The 11,899-nt window shown below is 50.2% G+C and overlaps 1 protein-coding gene across 1 annotated transcript in view; it reads left to right on the top strand.

The window, feature by feature from the left end:
- The first annotated feature begins 885 nt into the window (after nucleotides 1-885).
- Nucleotides 886-11,899, top strand: part of Alk (Anaplastic lymphoma kinase) — a 209,341-nt gene continuing 198,327 nt past the window's right edge. The window contains exon 1 of the mRNA XM_077682125.1: nucleotides 886-1,959. Coding sequence (XP_077538251.1) covers nucleotides 1,587-1,959 — 373 coding nt within the window. The 5' untranslated portion in view covers nucleotides 886-1,586. The remainder of the gene's footprint in view (nucleotides 1,960-11,899) is intronic.

Genomic DNA, 11,899 nt, shown 5'->3' with positions numbered 1-11,899 from the left:
AAATTTACCACGTTCGCTGAAGTAAGGCCTCTTCCCCGCAACGAGAGAAACTGTAAAAAGCCTGTAATAACCGAAATCGTTTTGAAGAGGCTTCTACTGTGCAGCGACTTCACATCGGTGTACGTTCTCATCGAGCGCACGTGTCACCGACAGCCCACAAACTCGGAGATATCCTAATTTTAGAGCCCAGTAAACAGAGCGAAATCGGCGCCGCTCGGCCAACGACAGCCGAGAACGACAAATCACATCTAGGCGCCGCGCGCCTCGCAACAAACTCGATCGCGGCGGGTGCTGGCGAATTGAAAGGTCTCCAAGTTGAGAACAACAGCCCGCGGGCGCGGGGGGCGCTGCTTCGAGCGCGTTTAAACGGGCCGCGTCGCGCCGGCTGCGGCCGACAGCGCCAGCAGAGTTGCCAGCGGCGTCCGCCGGCGCACCGCCATCTTATCCCTCAGCTCCCGCGCATCCTTCTCCCACATCTTCCGCATCCCGGCTCCCGATGCCGCGCGGCAACTCACCCTTCCCTACATCTCCTCGCCACGCGCGCGTGCGCGTTTCGGCCCGTGCTTAGCGCAGCGCCTGCTCCTGTCGTGACGTCACAAGTCTCACCCCCCCCCCCCCCCCCAGCTCCTCTTCTTCATTTTTTTTCTCTTCCAGCGCAACGCTCTCTCCGACCCACGTGGATAGCGACGTTCCCTCTCTGCGTATGGGAGGGCAAGAAGTGTCAGAGCGAGGCGAAGAATTAAAGGAAAAGTCTAAGCGACGGGACTGTTCCTTTTGCCGCCGCAGCAGCTTTCGAGCCTTCTCCAGGGCTCCTTGTGAGTTCAGTCTTGCCGAAAGCAGCCAGGGCGCTTCTGAGCAACGTGGATAAAGAAATCGCGCAAGGGGGAGGGCGAGTGAGAAAGCAGAGAGCAGGTGAAGAGCGAGAATGCCGCAGGGAATGTGCGGCGAGGCGGCAGCCAAAGAGCGCCCGAGTCGCAGCCGCAGCAGCAGCAGCAGATCGGCTCTTCTCTTGACTCCGCGGCACAGCACGGCGGCGGCGGCCTTTCTTCTCTAAGGTGTGCGCCGGTTTGCGCGCCCCTCCTCATCTCTCCTCCGCGGGTTCAAGCCCTCTCCTCCTCCTCCTCCTCCTCCTTGTGCTCCTCTCCGCCGTGTCGCCAACGCACTCAGCAGCGCAGCCCCCGGCTCGGGCGTCGCAGCCGTTCTGGGCGCCTGCCACAAGCGCGCGCTTCAGCCGCCGGTGCCAGCCTCTCCCCCTCGGCCCGAGCTGTGACGACGACGACGTCGGAGACGGCAAAGAGAAGCCCGCTTTTGCTGTACGTCCCTCAGCATCCCACCGCCGCCATCATGGGCAGTCGATCCACGCCGCGCTACGCGCGACGGCGAACAACATCTTTCGACGCGGGACTCTCGTAAGGGAGCCCAACTCCGTCCCCAGTCGCGCTGAAAGAGAGCGAGGCGGGAACTGAAGAAGGCGGAGAGTGAGTCCTTTTTTCGGGGAGCTGATTTGCAGCACGTGGGACGATTGGTCGTGTGTGAAACAAGAGGCCCCTCGGAGTGACGACGGTTGTCGGTGATACGGTAGCGACATGTGTGAGGTGCAAAGGAACCCCGGACGGCGCGCGGCGGCACAGTCCTTCGTCCTGGTAGGCCTAGCGGTCGTTTTATTCGTCCTGGACGACGTCGCTGTGGCCCAGGACCCGCCGCACCGACCAGCCCGCCAGTTTCGGATAACCACCGCTGCTACGACGACGACGTCGACGGCTGCGCCGACGACGACGGGTAGCTTCGGAGGCGCCACGGGATTGAGGTGCGATATGGAAGAGCCGTGCGCCTGGACATGGAACAGCGGCTTTTCGCTGGCAAGCGCCGCTAACTTCAGCGACCCCTCGTCGGATTCGGCGGACCGCTCTAAAGGAGGAACATCCCTGCCGAGGATGGACTCTGGCCGCAACCTGACGGGTGAGCCTTGTGGTCGCGTCCAAATACATGGATCTTGTTTTTGCTTTTCGTTTGGTCATCGATAGTGTAAATCGGCGTCTCGGCGATTGTCGAGAAACGTTGTCTAATGCTGGGGAGTTTGCGGCTGAGACTGGACTGCTAAAAAATGAGTCAGCGAGCTACCTCGATTGACAACTCGTGAGAAAAATTCCAATCAATCGCTGAATAAAGGCTGAGAATAGGGCAGCTTTCAGAAGCGTATCGACATTAACAGTGTATACGTTACAAACAGCCGACGCGAACGCCCGCGCGACAACAAGCTGACAACTCGTTGTTCTGAGTACCCTCGTTAGAACTTACATGACGAGTCGACGCCCGGGACACGCCGTGTCGTTCGTCCCATCGTGGTTTCGGAATTCCACCTAGGACCTCCCCGCCTCCTCGGGCCGACGTCAATGGTACCCAATTTTACGACGAGGTCAGCGTAGGCAGAAAATAACAATGTTGACGCGAAGACACCTTTTCGCAATGACGCGGACGCCCCACATCGTAGGCTCATTGCCAAAAAAACAACGAAGCCATTTGGCTAGACCGGAAAGAGGGAGCTGAAGTGGCTTTTAATGAACCGCGCCCGCGGCCTGTCTAGTCGCAGTAATAACGCAACCTTAGGTTCAACTCCAACACGCTCAAACTCCTTAACAAATACCTCGAACAGAGCATCGTCTTATATTCCAAATTACGAATCCCGCACCGACCGAGCAGAGCCGTCCGTTCTGCTGCAAGATTCGCATCGATGAGGCAAATTTAATAAAGCAACTCGGGAACTTCTTCGTTCTAACTATCAGCACTATATCAGACACGCGTATATGCGGCGCCTAATTAGTTCATGCAGACAGGCGCAATCTTATAACCACCGGCTCCCAGCCTGAGGCGCAGCTGGCGTTTGAAACGCAGCAAAGCCGCGTAGATGTGGAAGGGGTGTGAGTTGGGAGGGCGGTGCAGATCAGTGCGACGTAGCGCGTAACAAGGCCAACGCCTAAGCTCCCTCCGTGCTTTACCCGACACGAGCGGGGTCGTGTTCATTAGTGTGCACCTTGGCAACCCTCTAAGCAGCAGCAACCCGCCTGTCGCTCTTTCCTCCCCAAACTCCGTGAAGCTCAATCAACGCCACAGCTCCTGGAACTCCTCTAAGAGCCATATTGTAGGAGCCACCAGGAGCAATCGATTCGGGCTCTATGACAACCGCGCCGTTTCCTTTTCCCGCAGATCTCTTTCTTCATTACGGAACGCGTCCCCCGGCCCTTTAATGCGCTCTCGAATGGCGGCCTGGACATCGGAAGCTTTACAAAGTCTGCGGCTACACGAGACGGAACTCAACTCGTACGCGTGTGTGTGTGTGGTCGCCGATGAATCGTAATTAGAGCGCGGTCGTCCCTTGAAGCATATTGCGAGCTGCTCCGTCGCCCCCCCCCCCCTTACTTTTCACCACTTTTTAATGGGGGATAGATTAGCGGGCTACTCGTGAAGCATGTGAAGGCTGCTTCTCAGCCACGGTGGTTTCGTGAATATATTTCGGGATTAGTGGTAACGCTGAGCCGGCGCTGGACTCTAATGCAGGCACCCTTGAATGAGGTACATCTCTATAGAGACGACCGCAAAAAATTATGATCGGTCCCATATAACGAGTTGGAGTATAAAGGAGCAACGAATTTGACAAAGTAATCATAATTTCGTTATGTATAATTGGCAGTGAATGAAGACAGTAGTTAATTTAGGAAGACTTCCTGCTATATACAATCTTGAGGCTTTTAAGGCTGCGTGCGTGTGGGCGTATGTGTGTGCGTGCGTGTGTGTGCATGTTTGTTTCCGTGTGTGCTGCGTGTGCGTGTTCGTACACCGAAGGACTCTCAACAGTGTCCACCAGTCTACCATTTCCAGCATAGCGTTGTGACATTGTCCAACCAAGAGCGAAAAGCTGCCATATACTCCACAGGCTGACAGCATTACTTGTGTGGTTTCTAGAACATGCGTTCTTGATCGGCATCTCCGTCTACGAAGTCATTTTTTTGCCGTATTCGCTTATACTTCTCTCATATCTCTTTAGGCGTACTTTTCAGCACTTATACTTCGAATCCATCTGAATTTTAAAAAGAAATCATGCACCCCTTCGTCTAACGTCAATAATGGTTGAATTCGAAGCTTTCTCGTGAGGGATTCCTTGGTTGTCGTCTCGGCTCGCAGACTGTTTGGACTTTGACTCGTTGAGCTTTTACTTTGACTCGCACGCAGTTCGGTCCTTCGATCGCAGTAGCTTTGACTTAGACCCTTCGCCATTTGATTTCGCACGAAGAAAGTTTACCGTTCAACCATCGTCGTCGATAGACGGGGTGGTGGGGAGGGGGGGGGGGGAAGGAATCATTTTTCTGTGCAAGTTTGCACGTCCACACACCCCTCTCCAGATCCAAACAGCTTCGATTGTATCGGAATGGCGCGATGAGATACACGCAGGCTCCATTACGCGATAAACCTTTGTTCGATTCAGATCGCAAAAATTATTTAACTTATCTTCACTTCTCCCACGGCCATCATAATCATTATCATCATCATCATCAGAGAAAGTTGGCTTTCTTGCAGTTAGCCATAGCAAACTTCAGTTTAAAGAATACGCCTGGGAGGAATTCGTGTACGAAAAAGGTCAGACGTCGCGCCAGCATCGCAAGCGTACCTGGCCGCACTTACTGAACACATTTTCCACACAGAGGTCGTCGATGGAAACGATCTCTCCGATCAGATTCCAATAAAAGCTGGTTAATTCTAACTCGAAGGGGAACAGAAAATTGTCCGAATTAAGCGGAGTTCGAATTAGCGGGAGGGCGCTAGAATGAATGGAAATCGCGCCACACTGCGCCGTCAGAACACAAAGAAGCCATCGCTGGACTCGTTATCGCCAATTAGGCGCTACTACACGTTTGTGTCAGGGGATTCCGTAAATAATGCTTCGTGAATAAGAATAGCATGCGCCGAAGCACTGGCGCTGGTGGTGCACCGCTTACTGTAGAAGCGAAATAAACTGTTTTAGGAGCGTAGCGCGCGCGCCACGCTGTTGTTTTGCTGTTTCGTTGTTTTCCATCTCTGGTAAATTTGGTTTGGTTTGGATTTGTAACACATTGAAATCGCTCTAAGCCGCCTTCTTCTGTGAGGAGCGATGAAAACCAGGGGATCATAGTTCGAATTACCCGTTTTGGATACCGATTTTTTTTAATTATCAGGAGTTTTTCCCCATTGAAATATACAGGGCTCTTCCGGGACCAGGTCGTCAGTTCGAATTAACCGAGTTCGAATTAACGAGCTTTTACTGTATTACCTTTGAAACCTCTCTCCTTCTCCCGATGTTACACAAACCCCGACCTTTAGTTAAGCTACTATGCATGCTCTGAACTCGCGTAATTAACCCTAAAAATTGTGAGTTAGCCCCGTGAATGCCATCTTATCCAAATATCGGTTTTGTTTGCGAACAGTTTGAAGAAGCTCGCAATAACGCTGGAATATTTGTAGCTTGCGAAGGAAAGTTTGACATTCACCTCAATGCAGCCATTCACAAAGAAAGCTAGTTGTTGATAAATTAGAGTTGTTGATCAATTCGTTTTCACGCTACAAACGACTATAGACTCCTAAACAGCTCAGTTGGTAGAGCGACTGCTCCCGTTAAGCGGTCGTCCCGGGTCCAAAGGTTTAACCAGGACGAATTTATTTTCAACTGCGAAGCTTCTGAGAAAGCTGTATAGCTTTCCTTTGTAGCCCAATGGCTGGATTGAGGTGGATGTAAAACTTTCCTTCGCAGAAACTTACTCCACCTTAGCGATTTCCTCTACATTTAGTCAGTCACTATTTCTAGCTCCTTGCCTGGTGCCAACATCGAATCCTGTCGATTCCTCCTCCCTGGTTTACACGCAGATTAACCGTACGTTTATGCGTAGCGGAGCGAGAAATCTCTTGACTTGATTAATTATGGAGTTTAACGCGCCGAAACAACACGGGGAACGAGGCGGGCCGTAGTGGAACGCTCCGGTTCAATTTTGATCACCTGCAGGAGATCCTTAACGTGCGCCGGACTCTCCAACACACGGGATTTTTTGCTTTTCGCCTCCATCAGAAAAGCGGCCGCCGCGGCCGGGAATCGAACCCGCGTCCTTCTCTTTGCGTGCACCTCTTGAGAAACACGTTCGTGGTCCTTCGGACGTCCTGCTCACTTTTAGATCGTTCCGTCGACGAAGCAGGCCCTTTTAATGAATCAACGCTGACCGCAGCTCACCTAGGTGCCCCTTCATTACCACCAACCTAGCTACGTCCAGTGCACGGCAAATGCCTCCGCCATAGATCTCCAATTATCCCCGTCCTGTGCTAACTGCGACCAATTTATCCCCGCAAACTTCTTCATCTCATCTGCCCATCTAACTTTCTGCCGCCCCCTGCAACGCTTGCCTTCTCTAGGGATCCACTCTGTTACCCTTAATGACCAGCGGTTATCTTGCCTTCGCATTACATGCCCTGCCCACGTCCATTTGCTCTTCTTAATCTCTACTAATATGTCCTTAACACGCGTTTTTTCCCGGACCCACTCCGCTCTCTTCTGGTCCCCAATGTTAAACCTATCAACTTCCGTTCCATTGTTTGCTGAATTGTCCTCAATTTAAGTTGAATCCTTTTCGTGAACCTCCAAGTTTCTGCCCTGTAGGGGAGTACCGGTAAGATGCAGCTGTCATACATTTCTTCTTCAGGGACAATTGTAGGCCACAAATCGTTATCTATAAATGTTTGCCGAATGCACTCCACCCCATTCTTATCCTTCTAATTATCTCTGCCTCATTATTGGGATCCGGGGTCACTACTTGGCCTAAGTACATATATTTGCTTAGAATTTTCACTGCCTCGCCACCAATACGAAACCGCTGTGCTTTCCCATGGTTATTGAGCATTACTTTAGTTTTCTGCACATTAATTTTTAGGCTCATGGTTCCACTCTGCTTGTCCAGTGCGGTAAGCATGCATTGCAATTCGCATCCCGCGTTGCTTAGCGAGGCAACGTTATCAGCAAATCTGAGGTTACTGAAGTATTCTCCATTAACCCTTACTCCCACCTGTTCCCAATCAACGTTCTGAATACTTCTTGTAAACATGCTGTGAATAACATTGGGGGAATTGTGTCTCCTTGTCTGACGTCCTTCCTTATAGGTATTTTACTGCTCTCCTTGTGGAGGATGATGGCAGCTGTGAACCCACTGTAAATATCCTTTAGTATACTCACATAATGCTCATCTACACCCTGATTCCTCAATGCCTGAATGAGTGCTGCGGTTTCGGTAGCATTTCGGCTGGCGTACCCGCGAATTTTCCCGCCATTTTTGCGCGGGGTTACCATGGTTGCCAGACCAGGACTGCCCTCCCCTTTACGGACTGCCTTTACTTAGTCAAATGCTTTCTCATAATCTATGAAGCTTAAGTGGCATCTTATGGGATTAAGTCTGATCTATATTGAAAGTGGCTTGATTTGTAAACACTTCACCTCTATATATCGTTCAATCAAAGTCGGAAATCAGCCTGGTACGTGATTGCAAACTTCTGGGGGGAAAGCTGCACGGTTGGGAGGAAGGAGAGGCAACAAGATGAAGCGCCGTTGCGGAGTCTTCGTCCTGCAGCACTGTAAATTCATTAACACCCTTCTTGTATATAACTAATACCGTTACACCCTTTAAAAACAATGAAAACACCCTTTGAAAGGGTGTAATTAACAAGAAAGCACTCTTTAAAAGAATGTCTCCTTGTGTTTTAGCTAGGGTGTAGGACTGTTATGAACGACAACATACCCTTAAGGGTGTTTTCCTTTGTTTTTTTTTTGCTAGGGTGCAAGGGGATTAGATATAAACAGCGATTTGCACCTTTAAGGGGGTAAATTATTTTGCAATGAGCTGTCTCTTCTTCGTACCCGTCCATGCACTGTAAACTGATTTCCACCAGTAAGGGTGTAAATCGCTGTTTATATTTAACACCCTTGTACCCTAGCAAAAAAGACAAAGGAAAACACCCTTCAGGGTACTTTGTCGTTTATAGCACCCATACGGCCTACCAAAAACACAAAAACACACCATTTTAAAAGAAGGTTTCACGCTAATTGCACCCTTTCAAATGGTGTTTTTCTTTGTCTTAATGGGGTGCAAGGGTTTTAGCTATAGAAAAAAAATGTGAATCATTGCGCAGTGCACGCTGTTTCCAAAAGTTTGATATCGTCTCATCATTCTCCTACTCAGGGTTTCGGGACTTTCTGCGCTCCTGAAGCTAGCTATAGCAGAGCCGATTTATAAAGCGCAGATATTTTTGTTGCGTGCACCAACTGTTTAGATTGCGTGCTAGCTTAACAAGAGATGACTGCGAAAAATTACCATGCCCAATGTGTTGCACAACTGTCGAACCGCGTGTAACTATCTCGGGAGTCTTTAATAGTGAACAGAAAGGATGATTTGGATTAATGATAACTGAACGATAACTTTGGAACACACCGAAGAATTTAAAGGGGTCCTGAAATACCTTCCGCCATACATGGATGTACATATAACCAAATAAAGCAATGTATTAGCAATCTCCTCTTGCAAGAACATTGTTAAAGCAATGAGTATTAGCTGAGAAATCGTAAATCAAGAATCGCGCATTATCGCCACGCCGTATTTCCTCCTCCTTTCAACCTTTTCTTCGCTGTTGTCGGTGCGCGAGCCTTCTCTCCCATGATGCTGCGCTCCTCAGCGGTGACATACTTTCGCTATTGCGCTGCTCACACTGCTGTCTGCTACGGGCAACTCTTTCGGCCTTTTCATCTTTGTTGGCACCATGGACATGGATCCCGCACTCCGCTCAAGGCTGGAAAAGCAGACGAAAGACCTGGCCACATGCGTACGGCCTGGCCTTGCCCTTTCACGGTGTACGTTGCTGCAGTTGCTATCGGCGGCACGTGACTTTTTATCGGCGGCAAACTCGCAGCCGCACGGGGAGAATCGTGCGCTTGTTCCCTTTGATGCATCGCGCACTGTTTATCCAAAAAGCCGTTTCAGATGTGGCCCCTCTGGTGCCGGGTCTTATTTTGCGGTGGTGGTAATTCTTACCGGCGGCATGTGAAAAAGAAATTTTAAACCGACACAGAACCCGTGCACAAAACGCGCCGGATCGGATCGCTTTATCAGGGAAGGCGCAGAGCAAACCACCGCCGCACTCGAGCAGCGAGCACCCGGGTTCTGACAAGCTGCACCCATGTGTTGCATTCAACACTGACGGGAAAACGTTCGTTTGCACTTGTTTGGATAGTCGTAAAATGTCCAAGTACTCCGGCACTCCGCTAGCAGATCCGCCGGCGAGTCATTTCGCAAAACATTCGACAACTCTCTATTAGCAGCAAAATAGCGTGCGTACGTGAGCACGTGAGGCCGCAACATGGCGGCAAGTAGCGCGAGATGGAGGAAATATTTTTTGCTTACGATGAACCGAGTTCTTTGTCCCTGTGTTTTTAAATACGTCAAGTGGTTAGCACGTCGCTCTCACGCAGCTGTGTATCGTCGTAACTTCGCTGACTGTCCGAACGAAGCTTGCAGATAAGCCAAGGCAGCGACCGAAGCTGTGTGTCTGTGTGCATCGCCTCCTGTGTAGTTGACGCGTTGGTTTCGCGATGAAATGTGACGTTGTACTTCTGCGGGTGGATAGTGCTTTCCATGGTCTGGACTATCTTTCTCGAGCTACGTACGACTCAACCTCGCATGGGGTATGTGCAGTGTGCCTGGCTAAAAGCCTTCTCGGCTTGCCCGCCAGAGTTAGGTGACTTGCTGTTCGCCCCGAAAACCGGGCGCGAGGTGAGGGCCGAATTTACGACGGGCAGGAGGAACCAACTGATCGTCTGTCAATCGCGGTTTAGACTTGCAACGCATGTTGTGACGTTGTTTTCGTTCGAAACGCATCTCTGGATTGTTTTAAAGTTGAATAAAATATATGCGTCAAACGCGGGCATTCGGCTAAGGGCGTTCTCTGAGATTGCACCAAACAAGTGCCACGGGGCTTCGATGCTTTCTTTATGGTACGTACTCACGTAAGCTAATATCGATGTCGTGTTATGGCAGTCATTCAACACAAACGGTTAAGCGTTCGTTTACACTTGTTTCGTTTGTCGTAAAATACCCAAGCACTCCGGCACTCCGCTGGCAGATCAGCCGGCGAGCCGACGCTGAGCAGACGACACATCTCTTTGCCGAAGTGCGTGAAAAAGCCGCCCAATAGCAAGATGTCTACGTCATGACGAACATCTGGGAATCGATGACGTAGACATATGAAGATGGCGGCGTCCAGAAACACGCAGGGAAGGGTGAGAAAAAAGCGACAAACTTTGCAACACAACTGTGAGCTTTCCGCTGCACGTAAAAGAGTAATACTTGGCACAGATGACGTTGACGACCCAATCTAACGATTGCGCTAGTTCATTTAGTGTGCTCAAAACGCCTTTCAGGGCCCCTTTAAGAGCGATTAGGCTTAAAAGTGTGGTGAGATCCTCAAATGATTTATATTTGTAAGAAATGGCTCGAAAAAAAAAACTTGACTGACGTTGTTTAAGATTATCCTTAATAACGATTCCAAGTCGATTCGATTCCCTATCCATTCTCCGAGTAAATAGATTATTGCTTTTCTAGAAGTTGCTATGGCCGTTTGGTGAGGGCAGTCAAACACCGAGCCTGATAACACCCTGATAAACTCAGCGCTGGTTACAGAGGTGTCCATATTGGCGCAATGAAGTGCTGTTTAGAAGATTAGCTCCCCGCAAAAGCCAGCTCTCACGCCACACATGAAATATTCATTCCATCAATTTAAAAAAAAACCTGGAACTTGTACTCAAGCGATTCAAGTAAAAAAAAACATCCTTGAGAATGCTGGAAGTAATATTTTCTGTTCGGCCTTCGAAAAAATCAAGCAAAACAGATTTTAACTTTTTTGATGGCTTTATTGTTCCTGGACTTACTACGGATACAGATTTGAGCTAAAGTCACAATTAAGTAACACTGGAATAACATACGAAAGTAAAGTTTTATCCTATGCCCCCCCACTTCCAACTTTTCCGTACGCGACATGCTTTCAACGAATGAACAATCACAAAGAACGGTTCCTCCAACCACTCCGTGCAATAGAACTTTCCAACGGCAAGGTCAGCCAGACTTCGTACTTATGATTGATCCGTCTCAGGCGACTGACTCTCCGGTCGCATTGAGATGGAGAGGCTTCAAAAAGCTTTCAGGAAACAGCTTCCCGTTACGAACCCTCGAGAGATGTGCTCTAAAAGGGAAACGTCAGGGGCGAATAGGGAATACCTACGGCCCGCGTCGCCGGGGGATTTTGACGACGGGTGGGCGAGGGAGGGGGTGCGCTACAGAGTCGCGTAGAATACGGCGCACCCGAGGGGGATATGAGATGTCACGCCGGCGCCGTAGCCGGGCAAAGGTCGAATCGATCGCTGCACTCTCCCACGCAAACGCGGCGGCGAAATAACACGCACGCGTCGAAAATCCGCGTGTGATACGCCCACGACGTGTTCTCCGGGAGCCAGGCGGGCTCTGAGGAAGATGCTGGGGAAGATGCTGGGGAGGATGTGGAGGAGGCGCTGGAGCGACTCCGGTGAACCGCTTCTGAAGGGCAGCGACAGCAGCCCTTTTTTGATCGTGTGCGACGAGTGTATATCACCTGGTCTTAAAGGACGTCCTCGGAGACGTTTACGACGGCCCACTGCTGGTAGCGTGGAGGCGCTTCGAATAAAGAGCTGACATTTTGACAGGCTGGCCTATGAGTTATTTGTTTGTTTTTCTGCTCTTCAAAGAAGACGAAAAAAGCACACCGGGGAAATCGAAGTGCATGCACTGTCATTTATACGGCCATTTGTTTCCTG

The sequence above is a fragment of the Haemaphysalis longicornis genome, unplaced genomic scaffold (genome assembly GCF_048455015.1).
Source record: "Haemaphysalis longicornis isolate Haplotype H1 unplaced genomic scaffold, Haemaphysalis longicornis Haplotype H1 scaffold_8, whole genome shotgun sequence".
In the NCBI taxonomy this organism is placed as follows: domain Eukaryota; kingdom Metazoa; phylum Arthropoda; class Arachnida; order Ixodida; family Ixodidae; genus Haemaphysalis; species Haemaphysalis longicornis.
Note: the sequence above shows the minus strand (reverse complement) of the source record. Positions and strands in the feature narration are given on the sequence as shown.